The sequence below is a fragment of the Musa acuminata genome, chromosome BXJ3-7 (assembly GCF_036884655.1).
Source record: "Musa acuminata AAA Group cultivar baxijiao chromosome BXJ3-7, Cavendish_Baxijiao_AAA, whole genome shotgun sequence".
In the NCBI taxonomy this organism is placed as follows: Eukaryota; Viridiplantae; Streptophyta; class Magnoliopsida; order Zingiberales; family Musaceae; genus Musa; species Musa acuminata.
The window spans coordinates 4317485-4344474 of record NC_088355.1 but is presented as its reverse complement, the minus strand read 5'-3'; the positions used below and the strand labels follow the sequence as shown (position 1 = coordinate 4344474).

The 26990-nt window shown below is 40.2% G+C and overlaps 4 protein-coding genes across 7 annotated transcripts; 2 read left to right on the top strand and 2 right to left on the bottom strand.

Moving 5' to 3' along the window:
- Window positions 1-218: 218 nt before the first annotated feature.
- LOC135642187 (subtilisin-like protease SBT3.6) lies at window positions 219-5242 on the top strand. Its single transcript, XM_065158113.1, has 11 exons — window positions 219-771; window positions 852-943; window positions 1015-1112; window positions 1181-1336; window positions 1427-1538; window positions 2818-3361; window positions 3632-3729; window positions 3807-4046; window positions 4123-4237; window positions 4332-4533; window positions 4608-5242. The coding sequence occupies exons 1-11, from the start codon at window positions 691-693 to the stop codon at window positions 5177-5179; spliced, it is 2310 nt and encodes a 769-aa protein (XP_065014185.1). The 5' UTR covers window positions 219-690; the 3' UTR covers window positions 5180-5242.
- A 369-nt stretch (window positions 5243-5611) lies between these two features.
- On the top strand, window positions 5612-9761 carry LOC108953445 (protein DETOXIFICATION 46, chloroplastic-like). The gene is made up of 5 exons (XM_065158085.1): window positions 5612-5952; window positions 6045-6133; window positions 6199-6293; window positions 9232-9296; window positions 9462-9761. Exons 1-4 carry the CDS (start codon window positions 5930-5932, stop codon window positions 9250-9252), a joined length of 228 nt encoding a protein of 75 aa, XP_065014157.1. The 5' UTR covers window positions 5612-5929; the 3' UTR covers window positions 9253-9296; window positions 9462-9761.
- Window positions 9762-9828: 67 nt separating this feature from the next.
- On the bottom strand, window positions 9829-18180 carry LOC135642167 (uncharacterized). Of its 4 annotated transcripts, XR_010497884.1 has the most exons (12): window positions 17995-18180; window positions 17766-17860; window positions 16683-16788; window positions 15787-15903; window positions 15613-15678; window positions 14967-15083; window positions 13333-13407; window positions 12736-12838; window positions 11703-11750; window positions 10437-10558; window positions 10157-10357; window positions 9829-10069 (listed from the first exon to the last, which is right to left on the bottom strand). XR_010497884.1 is itself a non-coding variant. In XM_065158082.1 (11 exons), exons 1-11 carry the CDS (start codon window positions 18055-18057, stop codon window positions 10256-10258), a joined length of 1014 nt encoding a protein of 337 aa, XP_065014154.1. In that variant the 5' UTR covers window positions 18058-18180; the 3' UTR covers window positions 9829-10255. The 4 variants fall into 4 exon arrangements, 3 of the variants coding, with proteins under 3 accessions (XP_065014154.1, XP_065014155.1, XP_065014156.1); XM_065158082.1 differs by having other exon boundaries at window positions 9829-10357; XM_065158083.1 differs by having other exon boundaries at window positions 9829-10357; window positions 15805-15903.
- Window positions 18181-21462: 3282 nt separating this feature from the next.
- On the bottom strand, window positions 21463-23327 carry LOC103990524 (protein SHORT INTERNODES 1-like). Its single transcript, XM_009409698.3, has 2 exons — window positions 22232-23327; window positions 21463-22038 (listed from the first exon to the last, which is right to left on the bottom strand). Exons 1-2 carry the CDS (start codon window positions 22812-22814, stop codon window positions 21656-21658), a joined length of 966 nt encoding a protein of 321 aa, XP_009407973.2. The 5' UTR covers window positions 22815-23327; the 3' UTR covers window positions 21463-21655.
- Window positions 23328-26990: the final 3663 nt, after the last annotated feature.

Sequence of the window (26990 nt, the reverse complement as noted above, 5' to 3'; positions counted from 1 at the left end):
CGGTCAAATCCAACGCTGCCCATCACGCTTTCTGTACCAGAGACATGTCTCTTTCGACTTCCACATCCCTCGAATCACCGAGGGGAAGAACGCTCGATAAAAGAACGCGAATGGCTCTGGTTCCGAGGAATGGATTCAGATGGCATGGCAGGCAGGCAGGCCATGTCTCCTCCACCCAGGGAAACAGTGGCCGCGAAAGGGATGGATGAGCTCCGGCCCTCTCTCTGTCTCTCTCTCCCCACTGATGGTGGACGTTACTGTTGTAATCACCCTGCTCTATCTTTCTCAATTCTACACGCGTTTCTCCCACTGCTGTCGCCTTCCTCTCTCTCTCTCTCTGTATCCGTGCTCGTCACCAAACCACCCAGAAAAGAATCCACTGGGCGAGTCAACCCACATCGTCTTCCACTCCTATTTGCCTGACACACTCAAAAAGCCATACTCCCAAGCACCAATCATGGAGGAGTGACTTCAACCCCAAGCGAGGCGAACAGTAGCGGCGCTTTCCCCCAAGCATGAACTCGGAGTCCAACGTGGATCCACCGACACAGCCCCGAACGGAGCGAGAAATTACAGATCGCAGTCACCACACGTTAAAGCTCCCTCTTTCACTCCATGATTGCACGACCACTGCGCCAGTACAATCGTCTCCTCTATATATGAACTTGTTCCTCGATTGCTCCCGAAACCATGGCTGCTTCTTCATACTTCACGCTTCCTTTCCGTCTGCTACTGCATTTCCTGCTCCTCGGTCTATTTTCTGCAAGCAATGTACGCTCTCCTCCTCTACTTCATCTCTTGTTTCACTGTGTCTGCTCCCTGCTGTACTGCGTTTTGATGTCCCCCTGTAGGTCTACATCGTTTACATGGGAGAGAAGGCGCAGGACGAACCAGCGGCAGCTACGGAGCTGCATCATGCAACGCTGTCCACCGTGCTTGGAAGGTTCGACTCTGCTCCTGGCCCTCTTCGTTCCTACCGAAACTACTCGTGTGATTCAGACTTTTTGTTCGCAGCAAGCAAGCGGCCACTTCCTCGATTCTTTATAGCTACAAGCACGGATTCTCGGGGTTTGCCGCGGTTCTGACAGAATCTGAGGCAGCTCGTGTTGCCGGTAAGTTTGTGAACGTTTGCTGGTCGTTTTGGGTCCCGGGCGTTAATTGGTACTGAGCATTGTCATAGATTTGGCGGGAGTTGCTCATGTCGTTCCGAATCGGATTCTTGATCTGCACACGACGAGGAGTTGGGATTTCCTTCATCTGAAGTCAAACCCTTCGGGTGGGCTTCTTGAGATGAGTCGGTCCGGTGATGGGTCGATCATTGGGGTACTAGATACTGGTACTCTTTACTAGTTTACTCCTCCTTCTGATCACTGGTAGCCGACATTGAGTTCATTTGTTCTTAGAAGTTTGTGTTTCTTGATGGAAGGAATATGGCCCGAGTCCGAAAGCTTCAGCGATCGTGACATGGGAGAGATTCCATCTCGTTGGAGAGGAGTCTGCCAAAAAGGAGAGAAGTTTCATGTTTCTGACTGCAATAGGTCAGTGTTTCCTTTGTTGCCTTAATTGATTGGCACAACTCTTACTCTTGAGATGCACATCAGTTGTTTGTGAATTTGTTGCTGAAGCAACAGCTCCCAAATTTGTGCGGTCGATTGCCTATGTCAACTTCTTTAACTTCAATTCTGACAGTGCTTTGCCTTACTGAAGTAGAAGTGCTTTCATCTAAATGGTTTAGTTATCAGCATGGCAAGACACATCATAATTTTGCCTTCCTGGGGTGAGCAGAACATGATGTTGTTGTGATTCTTGAAACATCCAGCATTTGAGTCGAGACTTTTATTGCACACACATATTTGTTGAATGTTGAACGATGGTCAAGCATGAATTTACTACTGTCTCAGACCAATCCTGTTTTGTTGCAAATTTCGATTTGGCCATGATGAAAAAAAGGTGAATTTCTTGGTAATGGAAGAAGGCAAAAATGAAAGAGGATGCGAAATGTGAGCTTTTGTAAGTGGATCAGTGATTGACTTCATTAACAACATTCAATTGTATAGTCGTCTGCCTTTAGATCTATGCTGGAGGGCTGGGAATATGTGCAGTGCTGAAATCCACATCAGAAATTTTGATTGCTTTTGTGTTGTCCTGCACGTATTTGTTCTTTTTTCTTTTTTGCCTTCTCTTGGTTCCGATGGTAATCAAACAATAGTTTACTTGATAGTTAAAATAGATGCTTCTTAGTTGTGACCGAGTTAGGTAGCCTTTAACATCAGAATCTGTCAAAATTATCTTGTTGAACTTTCTGAAGCAACGTGAGTTTTGGGAAATGTATCGTTGCTGTTTTTTAAGCTGATGTTTAGCCTACATCTTTTACTCTTGATTCTTAGGTGATTTATCATCAAATACCAAAATATGAAGATGGTTATGTTTTTAATAGCACTGATCCCTCCTGCACACTTAAATATAATCATTTGATGCTCTTCATCTATCCAGAACTTAATTTTCTATGATGTACATGGATAGGTCTTTCTCCTTCTAGCCTAGACAGACTATGCATATTTACTTTCTGAGAAACCCTCTTGTCACATTCCCAGTTTTGCTAATGATTGTGCCCATCTTTTGCTATAGCTGTGGATTTGTAAGGGGTTCACAAAATCATTGTATACCAATCTCTCTGTTATTTGCAACATTTTGCACATGGCATCAATTCCTAAGATTGAGTTTGTATTCCTGACTAGTAAATAGAAACAACAGTGTTCTAGACCTTGTGATTATTGAGGTGGTGACTTCAAGTTTCACAATAGGGCCTTTTTGCAGGAAAATAATTGGAGCACGATGGTACATCAAAGGATATGAAGCTGAATTTGGAAAGTTGAATACAAGTGACATACTGGAGTTTCTATCTGCTCGTGATGCAGTCGGACATGGTACACACACATCATCTACTGCTGCTGGTGCATTTGTAGGTAATGCAAGCTTTATGGGAATTGCTCGAGGAATAGCAAGAGGAGGTGCTCTAAGGGCTAGGTTGGCTATTTACAAGGTGTGCTGGGCTACTGGTGGTTGCAGCTCTGCGGACATCCTTGCCGCTTTTGATGATGCAATACATGATGGGGTAGATGTGCTTTCAGTGTCTTTGGGCCAATCACCCCCACTTCCTACCTACATTGAGGATGTTCTGGCCATTGGTTCTTTTCATGCTGTGGCCAGAGGGATAACTGTTGTCTGCTCTGCAGGAAATTCTGGTCCTTTCTCACAGACTGTGATAAATACGGCTCCTTGGGTTATAACCGTTGCAGCAAGCACGATAGATCGAACTTTTGTGACATTCATATCCCTTGGGAACAACGTAACAAAAGCGGTATACATTAAACTCCTCCTCACATGTAGCTCACGATTCACTTTTTTTTTTATTTTGAAGGCAAGCTTGTGATACATTTAATAGCTTTCATAAACCATAAATTCTATTTTGAGTTGTTTAATCATGCAAGATATTTTCTGCATTTATGTTTTGATCATATACTTCCTAATCAGTGTGGCAAAAATGCTTTTGAATTTACATGCTTTCAACCTGTGAATTGCAATTCTATAAACAACTTTCTTTGACTTGTCTCCAATTGTAAATATTCAGGGTCAAGCATTATACCTCGGGGAGCATGTGGATAAGTTCTATGGGATAGTTTATGCTGAAGATATTGCTTCAGATAATGCAGACAGTACTGATGCCCGGTAGGACCTTCATTACCTGTGCTTAATTATCCGCCTTGTGTACTCTCAAGTTTCTAGCTAAGATGATGTCTTTGTAGAGGTTGCGGTGCAGGTTCGCTAAACGCAACTCTAGCAAGAGGAAAGGTTGTTCTATGTTTCCAAACTCGGGACCAAAGATCCCCTCTTGTTGCTTCAGACACTGTACGAAGAGCTCATGGTGTTGCCGTTATCTTTGCACAGTTCCTGACTAAGGATATTACCTTTGCTTTTGATTTCCCCTGCGTCCAAGTTGACCTTGAAATTGGAACATCTATACTCACTTACCTGGGCAGCACAAGGTACTTCTTAAAATTGATTTCTCTTGTCATCATGGACTCACAACTTAATCGATTTCTATAAATTGTTATCGCCCAGGAAACCTATTGTGAAGTTTAGCACCACAAAGACTGTGCTGGGGACAGTGATTGCTCCTGAAGTGGCGTACTTCTCATCTCGAGGTCCTAGTTCACTTTCGCCGTTTGTGTTGAAGGTGCCACTGTAATTCAACTAAATATCAAACACTTTCAGTTGTTCTTATTTGTGCTTGATAAACTGATAACGCGTTAATCACCTCTCCTTTTCAGCCAGATATCGCCGCACCTGGTGTAAATATCTTAGCATCTTGGTCACCAGCTTCCCCTCCACGCAATATGCCTCCGCTTAACTTCAAGATCGAGTCAGGTACCTCCATGTCCTGTCCTCACATTTCTGCAATTGCTGCTCTTCTCAAATCAATCCATCCTAATTGGAGTCCGGCTGCAATAAAATCTGCAATAGTCACAACAGGCAAGCGACATCCACTCTGTTTCGACTGTATTTACTACCATGAGTATCGATCTAAGCTGTTTCTGCTTCAACAGCCTCTACTATCGACGAGTATTCTCTTGGCGTAGTAGCTGAGGGAGCTCCTCACAAGCAAGCTAACCCATTTGACTTTGGAGGTGGACATGTGGATCCGAACAAGGCCATCGATCCTGGCTTGGTATATGACATGAGAGTGTCTGCTTATGTGCATTTCCTGTGCTCCGTGGGCTACAACAACTCAGCCGTGAGTTCATTGACACAGCATCCCACCATCTGCCATGACATATACCGATCACAGAAGGACCTAAACCTCCCTTCCATAACCATCCCTGAGCTGAAAGAGAGCTTTACAGTCACAAGAACAGTCACAAATGTCGGTCCAGTGACATCTACCTACACTGCTCATGTGGAAGCACCTCGAGGGGTAAGCGTTCGTGTCAGACCCTCAATCTTAGCGTTCAACTCGACCGTGAAGAAGCTAAAGTTCAAGGTGACATTCGGGTCGCGGCTGAAGGTGCAAAGCGGATACTTGTTTGGGAGTTTGACATGGAAAGATGGAGTCCACCATTTGGTTAGAATTCCACTGGCAATTCGCATTGTCATCGATGAGTTCGATATTTACACTTAATAGGATTGTCTTCCTTCTCCTTGTTCATAAGTGTCTTTGAAATTGCAGGGAGTAGATTGTGACTTCAAAATCTCATTCTAAAGAAATCAGACAAATAATCAAATGATATTTCATATATATATATATATATATATATATAGTATGAAATAGAAGTGTCAATAATCAAATTTACACCCCACTAAAAAATATATAAATTTTAAAAATAATTAAAATATAAGATAGCTAAATATTTGTGATAATATTTATTGTTATGATAGTCATTTGTCAATTTTTGAAGGATTTTAATACCTATTAAAGTCTCGAAATAGTTGTTAGACTATAAATGCTACATATGGGGATCAATATAAAAAGAAGTAATTTCAAAGGGATATATCTGCAAAATATCCGCGCTTTGAATAAGCACACACCCGCGCTTCCCTCCGCCCTCCCAACTCGCCCTAATCCTCCTCGTCGCCGCCATGTTCTCTCCTTGCCTCTCCTCTCGGCCTTCCCACCACCTTGATGGTTCGAATACGAACCGACGTCCGCCTTCTTCGTCAGCGGGTTGCCACCGCCCAAGAAGCGATCTCAAGCTTGCTGCTCATCTTGTCTCCGATCGATCCCGACCGCACGGAAGGTGGCGATGCTTCATAAGTCTCGGTTCTTGACCTGGAGGCCTACGATTCGGGAGATCCGAACACTTGGAAGCAGGTGAAGGAGATCGTTTTGTTTGCCAGTCCGGGACGGAGGCTCTGCATCCACGGCTCGACGATGAGACCGGTTCTCCAACCTGGGTAACGACCGCGTCTCTAATGTTTCTTGAGCGTTTCTTGGATGACTTTCCTTCTCTGGTTCTCGATCGTGTAATGGGTTTGTTGGTGATTAGGGCCGGGAACGATTGTTCTGCGATTGTGTTGAGCCTCATCGATGCGATGGTTATGGGCCTGGGAAGATGCTGGGACCTCGCCGCCATAGGTGATTTCCGTCTCTTGAGGTTTTCTTGGATGCGATTCTTGACCCTGGAATTCGCTTATGATTAGGGCCGGGAAATGTTCCTTGCGATTACCTGTGCCGCATCTTCATGTTTCTGTCGATCGCCGCTGCACGACTTCACCTCGGACATGATCGCCACTTGGTAAGACTCTGAGTCTGTGTAGATGGATTAGTTTTGTTTAAGCCGTAGCTTTGTTGAGGTAAGCATAGATTATCTCATAGTTAATTATCAGTAGTATCTCGATGTTTGTACTTAAAAAAAATAAATTAATATTCATCTAGGTTCATTTACTCTAATATCCTCGGTTTTGCAAACAGAAACACAGATAAATTATAAAAAGATAATTTTAATAATTTTGATGATGACGGATGATGTCGATGGTGGTACACAGTAGTGATTTCAATAAGCGCTCGGGTGCTCACCTAGGCGCTTAGGCAAGACGAGGCGAGGCTCAAGTGCCTCGTTTCATTTCCAGGCGACGCGCTTCAAAGAGCCTAGGCGCCGGGCGCTTCGGGCGAGCGCCCTGGTTAAACCAAGCGACCGAACCAGTGTTTTAGGTCTGGTTTGATCTTCGATGCTTTAGTTGGTTTAATCGAACTAACTAAAGCATCGATATCAGTCTTCCTTTTGTGACTTCCTAAACCTAACCTTGCTTGTCGCTGCTACCATTGCCACTGTTGTCGCTTATTGCTCCCATTGCCACTGTCATCGCTCGCCGCTCCTACTCGCGCTCCCGCTACTACCATTGTCGTTGCCATTATCATTGCTCGTTGCTCTCACTGTCGTCGCTCGCTATTACCATTGTCGTCGCTCCTGCTCCCACTGTCGCTGCTTTCAATTAGCAGTCTCGATCTTTCTCTTACTCACACTCTTCTCACTTCGATAATATATTGTTAACAGTATATTAATTGTATACTAGTAATAATATTTTTTTTATTAAATTAATAATATATTATTTTGATTTTAATATTATTAATTTTTATTTATTTAAAAATATTATTATTATTTTGAATTTTGAGACTTTTTAATATGATATTATGATTTTATAAGATTTTTTAATTTAATATCATATTATATTTTTTTATATTTTAATGTCTCGTTTCGCTCGAGCGAGCGCTAGGCGCCTCGGGCGTTTTTGGACCTTGGCGCCTAGTGCTTTTTAAATCACTGGCAGACATTAGCATTGTTAGGGTCGCGAGTGACTGTTGTGGATGATGAGAGCGACAATGAGAGGTGAGAACTTCTCTGCATTTGCGTTAAAGCCGACGCTTTGTGGAGCGACGAAAGGGTTGTCGATGTAAATGTCGAGCGTCATCGTTCGACAATTACATCAGCATCGATGCAAATACAAAGTGGCCCTTATCTTTTGTTGTTGCTTTCCTCATTCATAACAGTCACTCGCAACTTCCAACAATATTGTTATACGCTACCATCAATATTGTCTGTCGCTATTGACATTTTACTTTTGTAACTATAGAAATATCAATATAACTTCTTAAAGTATATGGACCAAGATATTAAAGTTGACTAATTATATAAGATAATATGTAATTAGTCACTTTCTATATGTTGGAGTTTTGATTGATTAGTTCTTCTAATGGTTTATATATATATATATATATATATATATATATATATATATATATATATATATATATATATATATATATATATATATATATATATATATATATATATATATATATATATATATATATATATAAGTTTAGTATCTCTATAGAAATCAGGAAAATAAGATAACGTGAAAAAAAGGTTGTGCGCCCTTTGTTTAATTGATGAGTAGTAGATAGTGGACGTGTGGAAGGCACAATAGAGTTTAGACCGTTATTAGGGTCGTTGTTTTTGTCCACCGCACGTGTTCCAATTTGATTGTCACCCTTTCAGAATGTTGACATGGCTGACCACTATTTTGTTTTTCACCGAGGAGTAGTGGACTCCTTCTAGGTTGAATAATTATGCAAAAAAATATATCTTGTGAGATCAAAAATAAAAAAATATATGATAGTAACATCATTTAATGTTTAACGAAGAGATCAAGAAAGTGTGCTCAGTTCGGAGAGTTCAGAGTGTTTGAACGATTGAAAAATATATTTTTTTTTATTGCTATGCTAATTAGATATGCTTAGATAGGGTCACATTATCATATGATTGAGCTTAGGTGGTTTTATATCATCATCTAATTGATTAGACTCATATGATCGATTGGATTGCATATATTAGACCTTGGTTGATCGCTCATGATTTGATTAGATTCTATATATTGAATTTTTATCGATGATCAAATCAAGTGATATCATTTATTATATATTATGCTTGGGATAATGTCAAATATCAAAATATCAAAAAATGATTATATAATATCTCTATGATTATTTTGCATAGGGCACATGGGATAGAGAGACACACGAGGTCATTAGAGTATGTTAACTTAAACAATCTCGTGTAAAAAAATATCAGATATACAAACATGTAACGGCATAGAAGTATATTGATTAGACTCATATGATCGATTGGATTGCACATATTGGACTGATCGCTCATGATTTGATTAGATTCTATATATTGAATTTTTATCGATGGTCAAATCAAGTGATATCATTTATTATATATTGTATTTGGGATAATGTCAAACTCAGGGATAATAACTACCTATATCAGAATATCAAAAAATGGTTATATAATATCTCTATGATTATTTTACATAGGGCACATGGTATAGAGAGACACACGAGGTCATTAGAGTATGTTAACTTAAACAATCTCGTGTAAAAATAATATCAGACATAGAAGCATGTCATTAGAGCATTGAGGTTTACTTCAATTGTTCATACTTGATGGCATTAAGATGTGCTTGACTTTAACTGCCTATGGAGTGTTAGAATATATCCACTTGAGAGATCACGATAGATAGGATGCGAGAGACCGATGAAAGTATCGGAGCATTAGATATAGAAGACTTGCAAGTACTTAAAAGAGCACAAGACATCTCCCATTCAAATATATATATTTTTTGTTGGAACTGTTGTGTCCTAAATATTTTTTTTTTTTGACTTTTCAGAGAACATATGGACTGAGATAGTTGGACAACAAATCTTTTTTACGCCCTCCACCAAGTATCATCAGGTGCTGGTTGCAATATGCATTATTCTATCCTTCAAGCTCCTGAACACCATAACTTTATTGCTTTATCATCTTTGAATGTTAACGATTTATACGGTTCATCATGGAAAAATAATGATTGTACTACATTGACCCGCTGAATGTGTTCGGTGCATCATGGATTTGCAGGTGTTGCTGAATTTATTCAATCTAAAAGAACCGAGAAACATTGGCGCTCATGCAAAGGACAACTCTACATTGACATGCTGACTGAAATCAATATAATGAAATGCCCTCAAATACCTGAGCAATTAACATTTTAGTAGTAGAATTACCCTTCCAATTATTGGAAGGAACACAAATGCATGTCGGGCAGTTTAATGGTTAAACACAGACTTTGTTGTTTAATGCTCGCGGTGTTGATAGGGACTGAAGCTGTGTAACTATTGCCCGATGGCCATTCTCGTTGACAAAGACAAAGCAGGAATACCGTCAGGGGGGCGGTAGTAACATTACGCTTCACCCCCTGGTAGCAACTACCAGTCAGCAATCATCATACAAAAGGGGAATCTATGGAGAACCATGACAAAATACAGGTTTGTACTTCACATCTGCATTAGTATTCTTACAAGAGAAATGTGTCAAAAAGAAAATGAATGCGCACCACTGTGGTCATCTCATAGGCTATACGACCTCTTGGGTCATCGTTTCTTCATTGCTCTTAAGACTTTTTTACCACCCGGTTTAAGAGTTCTATATTCTGCAGAACCCGAATCTTGCATCATCGCTAGAAGAAGCTATAGTGGTCAAATAATAAAGATGATTTCTTTGAGTGGGCACAGAAAATAGGACTTGATAACAGCAGAAGATTTCAAGTTTCTCACCTATTTTTCAAACTTGAATTTCCTTTGACTTGCTAAAGAAGATCAAACTTTCTTACCACACGTATAGGTAGCTGATTTGTCAGATGGCTAGGCTAGAATTCATGGATGTGGCCCTCCAAGTGCTTGGACAATTTCCTCTGCTCTTGATTGTATGCCTCTAAGATACTCAACAAGAACACGCTGTTGGTAAGAACCCCCCTCCTACAGGTAAAAAAAAGAGGAAATGATGCAAACACTCAAAAAAGTGTCAGTGATCAAATGCAAAAGATCCAGATCTTACTGTACGTATTAAGACCCGCTCAATACGTTTCTTTATAACAGCATAAAAATCTTCAGGTGCAACTTCTCCTTTTCCAATATTAAGTCCTTCGATCAATAGCCTATTCCAATGGTCCTCTGGAGCTGCATTTAGATACAATTACACAATAATAGGACATGTACCAATTTACTATAAGTTGGTTTGTCTGAAGTTGCTGCAAATTTCATATAAAAGATGATACAAAGAGTGCTGGAACTCTTTTGGCATTCTCTCTACAGAGACCAGGGGATGCAAATTTCATATGCCCATTACACAATAATTTAGATGGGGATTCACCCTTCAGTTACTTCTATTGGCATAGAGACCAGGGACCAGTGACTTCCATGGTACCAATGTGATAACTTAAGAACATGAGCTACTCCTACTGGGCAGCTCTATACAGGTTTTCCATATTTTCCACTAAACAAAAAAAGAGAAAAACCAAATGACTTTTAGATTCCCATATCAGCATACTGGTATACAAGGGTCTTAATGGTAGTGATTCTTGGGAGTCATAAGCACAGCATTACAAGACAAATCATAACACATTAAGATTTGTTTAGTATTTTAAAGTCTCAGAGGATTGCACATGATCTTGGTAAAAGTTGAACACATGATTTCAGGAACCCTGAGAACTTTGCCATTTGTGTGCATATATTTTTGTCGCTACAGACTGCTTGGTGCTTCATTTTCTGCTTGTGTGCATATACTTGTCGCTACAGACTGATATCAGGAACCCTGAGAACCCTGATATCTTGGTAAACATCATTTCTAGTTACAGTTGCATCCTACAGTGATAATAACTGCTGGACTTCTGGCTCACTGTATAATGTCAAAATACCTCTAATGCATCCAGCATGCTCATTTATTTGAAATGATTTCCTGTGAACTACAAATGATCTTTCGGATACAAAGTTTTTCCTCAATGCCATTATACTAACATGCTTTTATTTGGTGCACGATCAATTGGTTTCATATATGTGATGCTCCTTAAACTAAAGCCTCATTGACAGTCTTTTGACTAGGTGGAGCTTTCAAGCACTCACTAAAACAGACATTATAACATCTACTCTCCCACAAGGTTATAAGTTAAACTCAATGGATACATATTTATGTTTGTACACGCGCACATACAAACATAAGTAAACAGCGGCAGAAAGATACAATATATATGCCAACAATGGTTTTATCAACAACAAGAGCATATCAACATTTATTGTGTAGGACAGTATGCCAAATATAAGGTACCTTCTATGACAGTTTCAAGAAACTTTTCTCCTGCCAAAACTTTGCCCCCTGTAGAAAACATACAATTTGAGAACCTCACATAATTATTGCATCTTAAAATAATCCAGAATTTAATACAAGCACAAGACATTAATCGAAATAGCATATATGCTGATACAAAATTTTCTACATTCTGGCAAGAAAGATATTGCAAATTCCTAAAGATCGAATATGTCAGCAATAATAATATAAGTCCCCTACTTATCAGACCTGTCTTTGTGAGCATCACAAACATTATGATGGAACAGTTAAAAAAAATTAGTACTCCAAGCATAGTTTTCATCAAGCTGGTAAAGAAATCATCCTATGATGAAGAAAAACTGGTATATCTCTATGTTATAATAAAATTTTATCATATCAAAGAGATTCAACAGATAAAAGGATAAATATCGCTCATGTGAACAACGTCAAAAGCTTCTGGCACATCAAACTCATGATCCATCGTCTCCAAAGAGAAGACAGTAATATGCTTCAAAAAAGGAGAATGATAGCATGACAAGAATTGATTCCAATTCATGCTCTTTTTTTCACAACTTTTCCTATGTGTACATACATACATACATACATACATCAACTGACAGAAATCCTTTCCAATTTCAAGTATAAATCTTACTCATCCTAATGAATCAACTAAATCCCAAGATTAGTACTAAATATTGAAATAAGAAAGTTAGAATAAAAATAAAGTTAGGCACTTGAGCCTTTTGAGTTATGACAAAGCATAACTGCATAAGGGCCATGAGAAAAGAATTTAGTTCCTGTTTATGCACAACCAGCCTAATGAAAGCTGAAGTAATCTGAGGCATAAGGCTTCCTATACAAAATACCTAACATAACTTTAACTGGCATGCCTCTCCCTATTTAATTATTCTCAAGAAGCTAGTAACCAAAGCTAATGCGCACAATACTTGTACCTCAAAGAGAATCATCTAGAAATGGGAGCAAGAAACAGATACTACCCTCAACAATACTGCAAAATAATGAAGGCTGTTACCTTTGTATACATAGCTACGTTTTCTAAGTACTTTGGAAGCATATATTTGCAAAACCTTTTGCAGCATAGCCTCAAGCCCTGGCTTATCTCCATCTTCTTTTGCCTGCAAGCACAAAATTCATACCTCTCATTGTAGAAAGTATAGCATATGCATGCAAGACTCAAGAAATTAGAGTCAAAATTAAAAAACACTTGAATTTGGGATTTGGATCAAGTGCAATCATATCCATTAGTTCATAATTAAAATCAGCCTAACATGGGCTGGCACCAATCATGACCCAACGCTGGCCGGCCTGCACTGTGGTGATGAGGCCAGCACTAGCCATGAGCATGTGTTGGAACTTGACAGTTATGAGCAGTGCATGAAGTCCCCATGACCAGGATATAGCACAGCAGGCACATGATGTGACAGGCCCATGCCAGTAACATGTGTGTAACATGGCAAGACAATTTTTAATATTAATTTTTATTTTACTGATTCAATAAAAGCATAAATCTTGGATTTATTTAGACAAAAATTCAACAATTAAAACATATTGATGTATACCTGTAACCAAAGGATAACAGCAATAAATAGAAATCACCAAAAATACTAACCTGACGTAATTGGGCATTAACCTCTGAGAGAAATCCTTCATCCAGTTGTCCTTCTTGTTCTCTCTTCTCTAGTTCCTGATAAATATTTACAAGGAAACCTTCAACAATTGCATTATTTCATGACAAGAGTAACATTCTTAATAACAATGCTTTTTTTTTGGTTCGTCATTTTCTATCAGTGAAAGGAAATTTAGAATCTTAGATAATATTACAGAAAATAATTGGCTTAGGAAATCAATATGACTAGTATCTTAGCAATTATGCATTAACAGATTAACCTATTGCTAAACAATATATAGAATGGTCACTGGCAGTACCTAACAAATTGCACCATATTAACCATGGATGATCAGACCAATTAACAAATTTCACCACAAGTTCACCTGGGAATTTATTCATGCTCGTCTTAACTTACAATATCACATCTTGCAAATAAGACACAACAATACAATTTACCTACCAAATGTTGTTCAATAAAAAAAATAAGATAATATCATAAGACTAACACTGGTCGAAATCAATAATCAATATATTTTTATGATTTCCGTAACTCCTTATGCATTTTGATAATTCTCACTGATACATAGTGAACATTGTTGAATTCTTCATCCCACAATCCATATTATTTTATTGTTCGTTCATCCTGGTACTTAAGTCACCATTAGTCATCTTGCCAAAGATGTGAGAATATAGAAAATGTTTATGTAACAATCCTAACTGAAATTATCAAATTAAGATTTGAAGAGAACACCAGAATAGTGAAAGTGAGCAGAAAAAAGTAGTAGGATAATGACAATAGTAACAATTTGAATCATGATGAACATATAAAACATGAAAATTTACTCGAGACTACCTATACAAGATGGCTGCAACTAAAACTAGTCCAAGAACCCACTTAAGCCTATAGGCCTAGCATAGCAACTATTAATGTCATGATAATCCAATATACGTGCAACTCATTGGCAACAGTGCCAGTGTCGGTCCTAAGCCAAGATGAAAAAGATGGAGAGTTGCGTTAGGTCGTTGACAACCAATGTAAAACTATGTCAAATATCATGAACATGGACCTTAACCAGTTTCAGTATTTCAGTATATCTCAATCCATGTAGCCGACCCCAATAGTTGGGGCTCACGGCTTTATTGTTGTTGTTGTCCCCTGTAAGTTTCCAAATGCATTTATGAAAAAAGTATGAAAGCTAGTAGAAGTAATTTTTTTTTAATTTAAAGCACAAAGGAAGTGCGCAACATCAATCTCTCAAGATGATGAGAATGACAAGCTATGCTTCTCTGACTAAAAGGGGTTGATAAATTAAAAACTTATTGCAGTTCCTGGAGAAAGATTTAGTCAAAATATTAATTTCTCATGCAAAATTTACCACCACCACGCACCCCCCCCAGGAGCACAAGTATCAGATCAACATGCACAACTACACATAAGGAAAGACAATTTAATTTCTAGATATTTTCTTAGTGCACATATAACAAACAGTATTTGCAACAAATCAGGAAAATCTCCATGTATAGAAAATAATATATTACGCGAAGGAGCTAATAAGGGAACTTGAGAAAATGGGATAACATTTTGAGATTAAGAAAATCAAATATTTGTATAGTAGTTTTAAGTTTCAATTTACTTTCTCCATCAAAGTAAGAGCCTCAGGATTTCTCGGTGGCCACGATATCTCTTCAACATCATCCACTACAGGATTCAAAATTGCCTTAAGAACATCAGTTGCAGATTCTATCCTTTCCTGCAATGCAAAAAAGGTTCTGATATTGAATTTTCCCCTTGACGGAAATAGGGTTGGAGATTGTGATGTTTTCTTGATATAAGAACAATAAGGTCGAAAACTTCAAATAAATTGTTAGATACATTACTTGCTTGATACAAAGTGAACTACAATTCTAACATCACAAAGATATGATTTTTGCAAAAGTATTCATTGGTTGATGGTCAAATGCCTTGCCACTGAGTAGAGCACCCAGCTGGACTGTTAGCCTACTACAGTTAATGATAGACCTTCATTTGATCTCAACCACATTTTTGTATATTAGAGGAACATGTCAAGTTAAAGATTAACCTTAAACTGCTTTCAGTCACTCGGACATTTCAGTCATTGCTTGTAAATGTGCTTACAAGTGAACAAAGACTCAACTCCATAAGAAAAATATAACTTCATACTACTTCATAGTTTTTTTGTTTACTGTGGCTTGTCTACACAAGATACAAAAAAACAAGCTGACAGAAAGCACTCTAATGTTTTTTCAGCAAACACTTACATTTGTTTTATGGACTAGGCGGTCGACTATGCTCATTACAGATGCAGCTAATTCTTCATAATCCTTCTGTAAAAGCAATCAATGGTGAATTAAGCAGTTCTTACCATATTAATTCCACAAAGCCACAGGAAACACATTTGATAAGATGCTAAATGTTGTTAGAAAAAAATTGACCAAGTAGAGGAACCATGCTTTGTCATCATCTGATTTGCAAGTATCTGTTCTAGCAGCAAGGCGGATCCAAAAATCCTCGTTAAACGCGAGAACATTTTCAACAACAAGTTGATCAAGCTGTTTACACATTGGAAACATTGATTAGTAGACTAAATTCAATTAAATCAATGCAAGCACCTAGAGTATCATCATCAAGTGACACATTGCTAGTCAAATTTTATCAACATAAAACACACATACACACACACACAGGACACAAACAAAGAAGCAGCTTACTTGACAATATTTCTTTTAGAAAAATCACAGTTGGTAATCTAGTCAATCCAATAAGCTAATAAAAATGTACCAACATTCATTAGAAAAACTAATTGACACATTGTTTCCCTGGAGTAATTGTTCTAGAACATATGAAAGAGATAGAGCAAATTAACGAACACTTACAACAAGGCCAGGTTCAAGTCATATAAACAGCTTCTCTGTTTACATGGGTACAGCTACATGCATCGACTTTCCCTAGATTATATATTGACAAGAGCCTTGTACACTTGTTTATTAATTAAAAAATGTCTGGCCTCTTATATTTTGCACTCTAAACAACTCAACAAGTGATATGGCTGAAGGTAAATACACGAGAGGGCAATTCTTTGAAGTTTTTACCTTCAACAAGAAGAATACATGTAAAGCATGTACCAAAGTATGAACTCATCCGGCTGATCCAAGCAGAAAGATTTCATTATAACCTACTTATGATATTTTTTGAAAATTGGAGTTGTCGACTATCTAGTAGAATAGTTGCAATATCCCATAAAAACCAAGATGGTTAAATTTTTTCAGACATCTATGTTCATCATCATAAGATGAAGTCTATATATGTTGCATCAACATAATTGACTTACTTCCCTAGCATTTGCAACTTTCAACATATCAATAAGACGGTCTACTTCTACGGTCTTCTTAAAAGATTTTTCAGCATCTTGATTGACTGCACATATTGCTGTCCTCCTGTCCAATAAATTGAATTAATTCATATAAGTTAGTTAGAAATGCTGTGCATATACATACAAGAAAGTAATGACAGAATTTGAACATTTTAGCAACTGCTATGAAGTGAATCAGAATGAGGGTGGTCTCCATGAAACAATTCATCTTAAGTGATCGCAAATAGCTTTTAGGACTTGGAGAAATTATCAAAACAATATATGAGCAGAGTAAGGTTAAGGATCTGGTAGGCGACAGGGAGGAGGAGAGTCACTGAGATGCCTAGGTTTCTTGGGAGCCTGGGCGCCTAGGCAAGCGCCCGAGCACCCAGTGATAACACTGAACCAATATGCTCATTCACATAACCAATTGATGCATAAAAATAACATTCACAAAGAAATATCCTATTAGTTATTCATAGAAAAGACATCAAGGAGAATGTCACAGGGAATTCAGTTTTAACATGGTCTATCATACCAATCTCTGAAAGATACATGCATTGCTAATCTTTGTTCCTGCTGTACCAGAGAACGATAGACATTGTGTTATGAAACTTACAAGCGGCAAATTTGTAAGATTAAATTTTCTCTTAACTTCATATGATCTGCTTCCTCCATCATAATCATTAAAACTACAGAATCAAGATTTCGATCCATTTCCTTCCTTTTTCACGAGCTTAAATAGAACACTTGTCTACCACTTTTGAGTTGAATTGTTAACTGTTAATAATTGCATGAATCATCTGAATCTATTCCTTTTTTTTTTTCGAAATTTATTTATATTAACGTTATCTAAGCATACGAGAATAGTAAATTCAGATCACTGCCAATTTTGACGTAAACATTAACCAAAATCCAACATAACCCCAAAGCATTACCATGGAAGGTACCAAGAAACAAATCAAGAATTGCAAATGCCAGATGACTTAGATCAAGAATTGCACAATAAAGAACGCAAGAGTCATGAATCGCAACATCGACATAGATTACAGTGAACCGAACCTGGTGCCGCAATTCTTTGGAAAGAAAAGAGAACATGCCATCCCGTTACCCTCTTTCGGACCCCAAATACTTCCCCACCGCCGACAGCACAAGCTCTGTACCAAAGCACTACCATGCATGAGATTAAGCACGCTATCCCGGCAAGACTAACACTCCAATGCGATCCCTTAAAGTCGAATTCCAACCCTACACATTAAGAGGTTCAAGAAGAGGGAAGAGCCGGCCGTACCTTGGGAAGAGAAGATGATCGGAGTGGAGTAGAGATCAGAGAAGCTGCTGCCACCGTCGCCATTCGCGAAGCAAATGGAAGGCAACAAATGATTTGCCGATTTGATCGCTCGAACTCCCCCCTTCGCAGTCGCGCCTCAGGCGGGAGACGCGAACCTCACGAACAACAACCGGATAAGGAACCCAGCGATCTCCTAACGGCCTTTCCTCGGGCTTATAATTGGGCCTCAAGAGCAAGGCTTTCGGCCCACTAAAAGAATGGGCTAAATATCACCCGATTTCTTCAGCTTATAACTGGGCCTAAAGAGCGCTTTCAGGCCCATCAATATATATATATATATATATATATATATATATATATATATATATTATTTATTCCTTTAATTCAAGCTTAAAATTAGGAAAGGAAGAAGAGGAAAGGATGGAATGCCTGCTTCCATTGAAGCTGCTTTGATCGATGAACATGTAATTGCAGACTCCGAGCCTTCAGGCGCACGCATGCATGGAGCAGCTTATGTTTCTTCCTCCTTCGGACCAGTAAAACCAAGGACAATAAAAGTTGTCTGATCGACACAGCACAGCGGCAGGGAGGACGATTGCATGGCCCGCCATCACACGGCGTCCCCATCGATCGACGTCAAGAGCAAGCCTTGTGTCATCTGTTCGCCCACCATACAGACGTAGGTGTTGTCGCTTCACTTGGACCAACTTCTGTGGTGAGAACATTTTCTCTCCATCTTCCAGTTATTTGGTCTGTGATATCAGCATTAAATTACTGCATGATTCCTTTCCTAAAGAGACTCAGCTGTACAGGCAGAAGTACAATAGAAAAAGACTAGAGCGCAGAAAACTGCAGAAGGATACTTCTAACAGTAGCTACTGACAGAATTCATCCTGCCTTGGCAGATCCTGAAAAGAGGCAGGTCTTCCTTGATCCTGCAACTCACCAGAAGAAACTGCAGTTAATATGTCCAAACCATCAAGATTAGACTGAAGAATTATGAGCGATAATTAAGGTGAAGAGGATCACAGCTTTAAGAGCATCAAGTTCTAAGATCCTACTGAAGAAACATGCACTTCTTTAACTAGGTAGTATTGCAATTTCTTTGAACAGTCCATGGGTTTTGCTGCATGTCTTCAGAGTCCACCACATATGAGGTTTCGGAGATCAACCAAATGCTTAGATGACAACATTTTTCGCTGGTTCTTGCATCTACTGACTCCACAATTCAGAGGCAATTTGGAATAGAAACTTTGAACCCCTCATCATGATGTTTTAAGAGCAAAAATTGCATCCTTTATCGAAAACAAGCATCACAGATTCCAAACATGTTCTAAAGTAGAAGAAAATGTATCATAAGGAGATCAGTTGTATATATAGGTGCATAATCTACATGCACATATGTCATTGTATCAGGGAAAAACATTAACATGCTTGTCAATGAGGCCATGATCTATCAGTTGGTTTCACTCTCTCTTGAAGAGATTTTAGGTCTGGATCTGGAAAATTATTTGAAAGATGATAAACATTAATAATTCATAGAGAAATGATAACAAATGTGAGAGAAAATAAAGAGACACATAAAGTCTTAGTTTTGTTTTGTCATCACCATCCTCTGAAACTCTCTCACATCTCACAAGCCATAATCCATATATATAAAGACTAACCTCTAAATAAAGTCAATTTCATAACACTCCACCACAAGGCAAAACCATTCAAGAAGTAAATACAAAGATAATGACACACTATTTTACAATTAATCTCGGAGGAGTAATAATAAATACTTTACTTAAACTTGAGACTTCCAAATAGCAGTGACAAGAATCTTTGACATGGTTAGAAGAGCAAAGCAAAGTCGAGAATTCATTCTTTATATTACAGTATAGTCATCTTCAAGCAACAAAACCGAAGCAAATACCCAATATTATGCAATGCAATATGGAGGTATGCAAGATGAACTGTCAATTTAAACTGGGATTAGTCTGTGGTAGCTACAAAGAACATATGAATCTACATTAGGTGTATGTATTTAGGATGAGTATATGCATTCCATGTTACTAACCATTTTATGCTAAGTGCAATGTATTAGGCTTTTACCCCAAAAGCTCTTAATCACTGAATTACTTGTTATGATCCTAATTTTGCATCTTATGCAATTTTCAGAATTTTCTCACTCAAATTCATGAATGATTGCTAGACCCTTTTCAATCATGGAACAATGATCTTGGTAGGGAAAACACTAGTACTGATGATTGCTATGAATTTGCAATTTGTTGTCATAAGATTTCCTAATAGATTTGCATTTGTATTTAAGTTATAAGTTCACTAGTCTTAGGTTGGATTCATGTTCTTTTACTTCTGAAATAGATCTATGATGCTTCTAATGGAATTTTAGGAAAGATTTTAACGAAAAAAAAATCCAATTATAATCTCTTTTTCTTTAATGAGATTTAGGGTTCCTTGGCTTTATAAAATCTAAAAAAAAGCATTAAAAAAATTTCAATTTTCAAAAGAGTGTAGAAAAAATATGGCATCATCAAACATGCTGTATGGAAGCTGGTCACTTGAAACAAATTTTGAAGGCATCATCATGAAATTTGATACATGAAGTAGAATAAGATGTGAACTTGACTGATTAATTTCTTTAGAGAGAGATATCAATGAAAATGATTGAACAATTAACATTATCAAGGAACCTAACTCATTCTTAAACTCCCAATCCTGTCAATTTCAGAACTACTGTAAATTTGCCACATATTTACTGATGGGGTTTCTTCTATGGGCTACTCTTTAGAATTAGTATAACAAATATGGGAGTTAAAGGAAGGCTTATAAACAATCATAAATAGACGTGATGGAAGAACATAGGAAATTATTGAGAGTAATAAACATGCATGTAAGAGATTAGCTTAGGAGTAGAGAGGAGAAAAGAAAGGGAAAAGCTACACCAATTACAGCATCGGCATGTTTTGCAACAGTAGCCTGAAAGAGAATATTCTAACCAAGAGGGAGAAATCAGAAAGAAACAGCGACCTCGGAAGGGAAATCCAATAGTTCCATCGCTGGCCCATAAACAGGTACTACAAGCACATAATTAATACCATCTACTAACTTGAGCCACAGGCGTATGTCTCTTCTCTCTCCAAAAAGTTTGGAATCAGTCCGGCCTTAGAGATGGAGCAAACAGGTCATGAGAGCAATGCATAAGTGAGAAGAAGGTGAAGGAAAGCTTACTTTCTTGAAGCTTCTTGGAACTGCATGCATGGCTGCTGGATTGAACTCAAAACGAGTTGTACCTTCCTTGATTCAATGGTCTGCTGCAGAGCGGCAGCAGCTGCTCGCATGTCCATGTCGAACACTTGAGCGGATCAGGCAAATCCCATAAAAACCGCCATTTTTTCTGGGGAAAACTATAGACACAGCACCCAAAACGTCAAAGAGCAAAAGAAGAAGCTGATGAGGAAGGAGTTGAAAGAGTGTCCATACGGATTTGGCTTTATTAAATCGATTGAACTTGAAGTTATTCGAAAGTTTACGCAATTGCCAATAGATGAGGAGGATTGCGCATGGTACAAGACACTTAATCCCAGACGAGGCACATTAAGTAACAAGGAAATCATTAAAGATCATGCAGAGGTCTCATCTTTTTTGTAGGGTTCCGCTACGGCCTGTGTTGGTGGGGGAAGAATTGAGTGCCCGCCATGAAGGCGCTCAGCGGGGTCGCGTATGGGTCGAGCAGTTCAGTGGCTCCAGCCGTGGCAGTAATGACCGGGTGCCCGGCAGTAATAACAGCAGCAGCGACGGCCGCAGGAGAGGAAGAGCCTTCGCCATGGTTGAGCTGATAACGAGATGACGACGGGGATGGGTACTCGGTGTCGGCGCCGTGATCATACAGTATGCCCCTGAACACATGCCCGCCGATGCTCACGGCGGTTTGGTACGCGTACTCGTCGTCCGCTTCGTCCACGGGGCTCACGCGCACGCACCGGAACACGGCCTCCGCGCTCACTTCCGGGGGTAAGCTGTCGGAGTCGAGACTTCCTCCTGTCATATTGAGTCAAGTAAATAGCTTATTCCTCCGTCTCGAGTTCTATGAAGAAGGAAAGAGAACGTCGAACGTGTGGTGTTTGATGGGTGCAGCAGAAAGAATGGATCACGCAAAGGATTCTGCGAACAGTGGAGCAGATAACAACAACAGCGTTTGGGACTGCGTAGGAGTGGTAGGAAAATGTAGTACCATACGTGGTGGTGGTTGCCATGGCAGTTGGTAGTCCGGCGAAGGCCATGATCTCCCTCGGCCTCTTGGAAGTATCGCCACCGCCACCGCTGCCGCCGCTTACCTCGCCCGCAGCTCGGCCCTCCCCGCGATGGCTGTCGTCGTGCTGCACCAAGCCGCCGAGTTGCTGCTGGCGCTCGCGGCGCTTGGCGGCGGGGACCCAGGTGCTCTTGACGTGGGTGGGGCACTGGAAGCCGCGGCTCTTGCAGCAGGTCCGGCACCTCAGGTGTGCGCAATCCTTCTTGGCCTGGTTGCCGCAGTCCTGGCAACTCACCCCGCCGCTGCCACCGCCCGGGCTTCCTCGCATCGGCCTCCCCGCAAGCGACGGCAGATCATCAGGGAGGCCGGCGGAGGAATACAACTGGTCCTCCCGCTGGATCTGGTGCTGCTGCCACAGCTCGAAGCCTCGGGTGTAAGCGACGTCCTCGCTCCTGCTTCCGCGACCGCCGTAAAGGAAGAAGCTCTCCGAAGGAGGGATCACCCCTTGCTGATCTCCGCGATGTTGCTGGCTGCCACCGCCACCTCCGAGAAGGAATTCCGCCATATCTACTCCTCCACTCGATTAGTTACACCCGATCCATGACATCTCATCTCCTCTTGCTTGCAATCTTGGGGGAAGCGTGACAGTGATTATAGGAGGGAGGAAAAAAGGCGCAAGAATGGTTACTGGCAGCGCTGCTGCACTCTTTCTTCTTCTTAGGCCGCTGCTTTTTGGTCACTGCAGGCGCAAAGACGTAGCAGCCGAAGCCGGAAGGGGAGCAGTCGATGATGCCGTCTTCTTCTTCTTCTTCTTCTTCTCTCTCTCTCTCTCTCTCTCTCTCTCTCTCTCTCTCTCTCTCTCGCTTCTCTTCTTCGAGTCTTCCGTTTCTTGAATTACGAAATGAAACAATAGTTTAAGGGGACGGATCGCAGCCGGTGCTGCAACGCCGCCATGGAGACGGCTGTGCTGTGCCCTCCTCGATTCCTCATTTACTGCTCGCCACCTTCTCTTCTATTTCCAGCTTCCTCCACTTTCCCCAATCCCCATACCCTTCTCTCTCTCTCTCTCTCTCTCTCTCTCTCTCTCTCTCCGCTTGTGATAATTACTGCTCTTAAACATTAGAAACTCTCTAAAGTCTCACGCGTCTCATTATTTAGAAGGGAAGAAAACAACGGGTAACCAACGCACACAAAAACAGGAATTCTCATCATTCTATCTATGGACGGCCTTAAATGAGCCACGTGGCAGAGATCGCGACGTTGGCTCGTTGTTTTTCATTTTGACCTTCAACCCCGCTGCCCTTGCGTGACAGCTCGTCCTCACTTTTACCGTCGTCCCGCCCTGCCTCCTCCTATCCACCCTGTTCACGGAGGAGAAAGAGAAGCAGAGTCTCCAGTTACTTGGCCAGCCACGCATCTGCAAATCTAGCGATGTATGCATGCCGAATCCCAGTTGACAGATTGGATATGGTAGTTGGTGGACGAAGGCATCTCCTGCAGGCTTCAACTTGTTTTAGTAGCTTCAATCCAGTGAACAAGGCACAGATCGTTGCGTCCGCAAGATGACTTCATCCCAAACGAAAAGCAGGTGGATAACACCATCATCATGCTTAAATCTCATCATGAAATATCATGGCAAGGAGAAGTCATGCTACTGACCATTTCTAGCTCGATCCCCACAGGTTATTTACATTAAAGGGCCGATCAACCTTGAAGAAGATGTTGATATGAAGGAAGAGATGAGCAGCGTCTGTTATATGTTAATCTGACATGGAGGCATGTGGAGATTTGTCAGCAACTTCAAGGACAGCGTATGGCTTGAAGAAGACAAGTCGGCTGAGGAATGAATGGTCCTGTGACAGCTGTGCATGGAGGGACGAGCTACTTCGTTCCTGGATTATGAATGCCACCTTGCCCCTACCAGACTACACTCACTCTTCCATGGACGACTTGTTGCTCTCACCACCACCTCCTCTGGCTTGCAGACACCCTGTGTCTCGAGAGCCACTGTGTTCGCTTACCTCTACCGTCGAGTATCGATCATCACGAAGATCGGCTCGCATTAATCATGTCTCAGTTCTCACGTCGTCGATGCTGATACGACGGAACTGTATCGTTCATTTAGAACGGTACTCGACACCCAAGCGGAGCCACCTTACGAATGATACGTTGCTACTCAATAATTGTGTACTCGTCTTCTCTCTCCCTCTCTCTCTCTCTCTCGTCCTCGAGCCATGTGCTTCCTCCCCCCTGTTTCAACCTTTTCTCTCCCTCTCTCTCTCTCTCTCTCTCTCTCTGTCTGTCTCTCTCTCTCTCTCTCTCTGTCGTCTCTGTGTCACATGTTGGCCGGAGAAGAATAGAGAAGAAGAGGGGATTCGGAGGACGCAGATCCCTATATCTAACGAACAGTATATTGGGATCATGAGCAGGAAGAACCTGTGAGCAGGAGAGCCGCGGCTTTGAAAGGCGTGCGTGGTAACGAAGGGTGCTCAAGAGGAGGAAAAGTTCGCTGTCGAACATTAATTATACGTGGCTACGTCGCATGTGAAGCCCATTACATGGTGGCAAAGTGGTGCAGCAACCTGGACGCGAGTTTTCACACAACCAACGGGTCGGATTTGGCTAGGATCCGACATCCGATACCCGTACCCGATCATGCACGAAATGTCTTATCAACAGCATGCGTCACCCGTTCAGGAGATAGCTGTAATCTGCATCGCTATTCGATGTATCGAACCACTTTACCTGAAAATAACAGCTGTTGTCCTGTTTTCTCGCTTGCTATCAATAGTTTACAGTAGGAGTGACTGTATCAAATTAGATCCGTGTCGTCATGAAAGATATGATTTTGATATATAGTCAACGCAATAATTACAAAATATGCGACTTCAGAGTATTTTCCAACCTCTCTCTCTCTCTCTCTCTCTCTCTCTTAATTGCGTCGATGTCTCTCGTAATTCACAAATAACAACAATATATATATGAGATAATTGTCATGGATTCCTTCCCTTGTGGAGTAGAGGGGGTGTGCATGCACCTTTCCCATGCCATTAACAAGACAACAATGCAATATAATAGTCTCGATATATAAAAGACCGCAATACGTAGCATAATAGATAGATAGATAGATAGATAGATAGATGGCATTTGGACCCCCACCATCACATGTAGTAAGTATACTTTCTCCTTTCTACGTGACAGTAGTCGCCATAATTATATTCATCCATGGATTATATTCTCTAATCTTGTTGGGCACTCATCAGATCTTCCTTGTCTCCACTGGATCCGCCTTGTCTCCTTCTAACCCAGCATGACATAAATACTCCCATGGACTTGGTGCATGTTGAAATCACTGCATCGCTCCGAGCAAGATTCTAAACTTAAGAGCTGAACATTTATAATTGATCCCTGTGATGAAGACTAGTTGAATCTTACGTCGCTTACAATAGTAATTGCGATGCTAAGAAACAATGAAAGAAAAAGTTCTTGTCGAATAAGATGATGGACTAAGCATCACTAGCATCAAATGCAAGAGAGGATGGAGGTCCAAAGGACAAAGTATTGCCTAGGTTGGAAGAGTACATGTAGGAAGGGCCTAAACAATTGGGAGGCCACAATGAACATTGAACAAGAAGGCATGTGACTCTTTATAAAGGAAGTGATGGCCACTATGCTTTATGATTCCTTCTTTCCTTAGTATTGTCCGAATTATTTGAGGCCATGGCACACCCACTTTCAGACCTAAAGATTCTGAAGCTTAGATTAGGAGTCATTTCAAATTTACCTACCTTCTTAAAAGTAAATAGGAAATGGCAGCACCCTAAGGAACCTACAAGCACAAGCACATGATTAGGTTTCTACTACATGGCCAAAGTGGCTTAGCATCTTTTCCTCTTCCTCACATCCTCTACATTCCTTGGCAACTTGGATGTTGGATCTTGTCAAGAGCTACATTGGTGGGATTTGTTGGTTGCTGTTCTGTCATTCAGTTCATATGTATTTGTCCTGTCAACCTTTTTTAGGGGACACCTTCATCAGTAATTTAAGAAAACAATAAAAAGAAAGAGAGTTTCTCAAATCAGGTTTCCAATTTTCCTAGCTTGGATTGCATTATTAGATAATTTAGACCTGGTTAGTTTAGGCTCATAAGACAAAAAACCAATTAGTTTCGCCGGTGTTCATTTCCATCAATTTAGAAGCCAAAATGATCAAGATTAGTTTTAAAGTATATATTCAAATTAGATTGCAACCTAGAGATCAGCATTTGAGTCATAGGTGTAATGTGAGAGAAGCTTCAGGTTACTGTGTCATTCATCCTGATCCATTCTGAACCATCGAGTCCATGCACCATGCAAGACAATCTAAGTGTGTCATCCAGTCCATTGCAACAACTAAGACTTGGATCAAGCCCAGCTTGAATTGGTTCCAAATAATGACATGATATATATAAATATAAAACTCAATGAAGCTCAAGAGGCAGGAGATTCTCTCTCTCTCTCTCTCTCTCTCTCTCTCTCTCTCTCTCTCTCTCTCACTGTGGATATATGCAGGTGGAAAACATGGTGGAAAACAAGTCTAGCTAACAGATATCTTGTGGAATTCAAACAACCCCAATCTGAACTTCATACTGAAAAGTCGAGGTTTGATTGGAAGATGTCACATGGAAAATATTGACTGTCAGGATGAGGGTTCACATTGAAGGTGAGAGGGGACTATTTGTCTTGGAACTTGTAGAGACTTT

Excerpts from the sequence above, each read along its gene's own strand:
- LOC135642187 (XM_065158113.1), top strand. The coding sequence starts at position 691 with ATGGCTGCTTCTTCATACTTCACGCTTCCTTTCCGTCTGCTACTGCAT. Across the intron at positions 1,539-2,817 it reads CATGTTTCTGACTGCAATAG|GAAAATAATTGGAGCACGAT; the intron begins GTCAGTGTTTCC and ends GCCTTTTTGCAG. Across the intron at positions 4,047-4,122 it reads ACTTACCTGGGCAGCACAAG|GAAACCTATTGTGAAGTTTA; the intron begins GTACTTCTTAAA and ends GTTATCGCCCAG.
- LOC108953445 (XM_065158085.1), top strand. The coding sequence starts at position 5,930 with ATGAGACCGGTTCTCCAACCTGG. Across the intron at positions 5,953-6,044 it reads AGACCGGTTCTCCAACCTGG|GGCCGGGAACGATTGTTCTG; the intron begins GTAACGACCGCG and ends GTTGGTGATTAG. Across the intron at positions 6,134-6,198 it reads CTGGGACCTCGCCGCCATAG|GGCCGGGAAATGTTCCTTGC; the intron begins GTGATTTCCGTC and ends GCTTATGATTAG.
- LOC135642167 (XM_065158082.1), bottom strand. The coding sequence starts at position 18,057 with ATGGCGACGGTGGCAGCAGCTTCTCTGATCTCTACTCCACTCCGATCA. Across the intron at positions 17,861-17,994 it reads GATCATCTTCTCTTCCCAAG|AGCTTGTGCTGTCGGCGGTG; the intron begins GTACGGCCGGCT and ends GCTTTGGTACAG. Across the intron at positions 11,751-12,735 it reads ACGTAGCTATGTATACAAAG|GGGGCAAAGTTTTGGCAGGA; the intron begins GTAACAGCCTTC and ends TGTTTTCTACAG.
- LOC103990524 (XM_009409698.3), bottom strand. The coding sequence starts at position 22,814 with ATGGCGGAATTCCTTCTCGGAGGTGGCGGTGGCAGCCAGCAACATCGC. Across the intron at positions 22,039-22,231 it reads GGCAACCACCACCACGTATG|GAGGAAGTCTCGACTCCGAC; the intron begins GTACTACATTTT and ends TCAATATGACAG.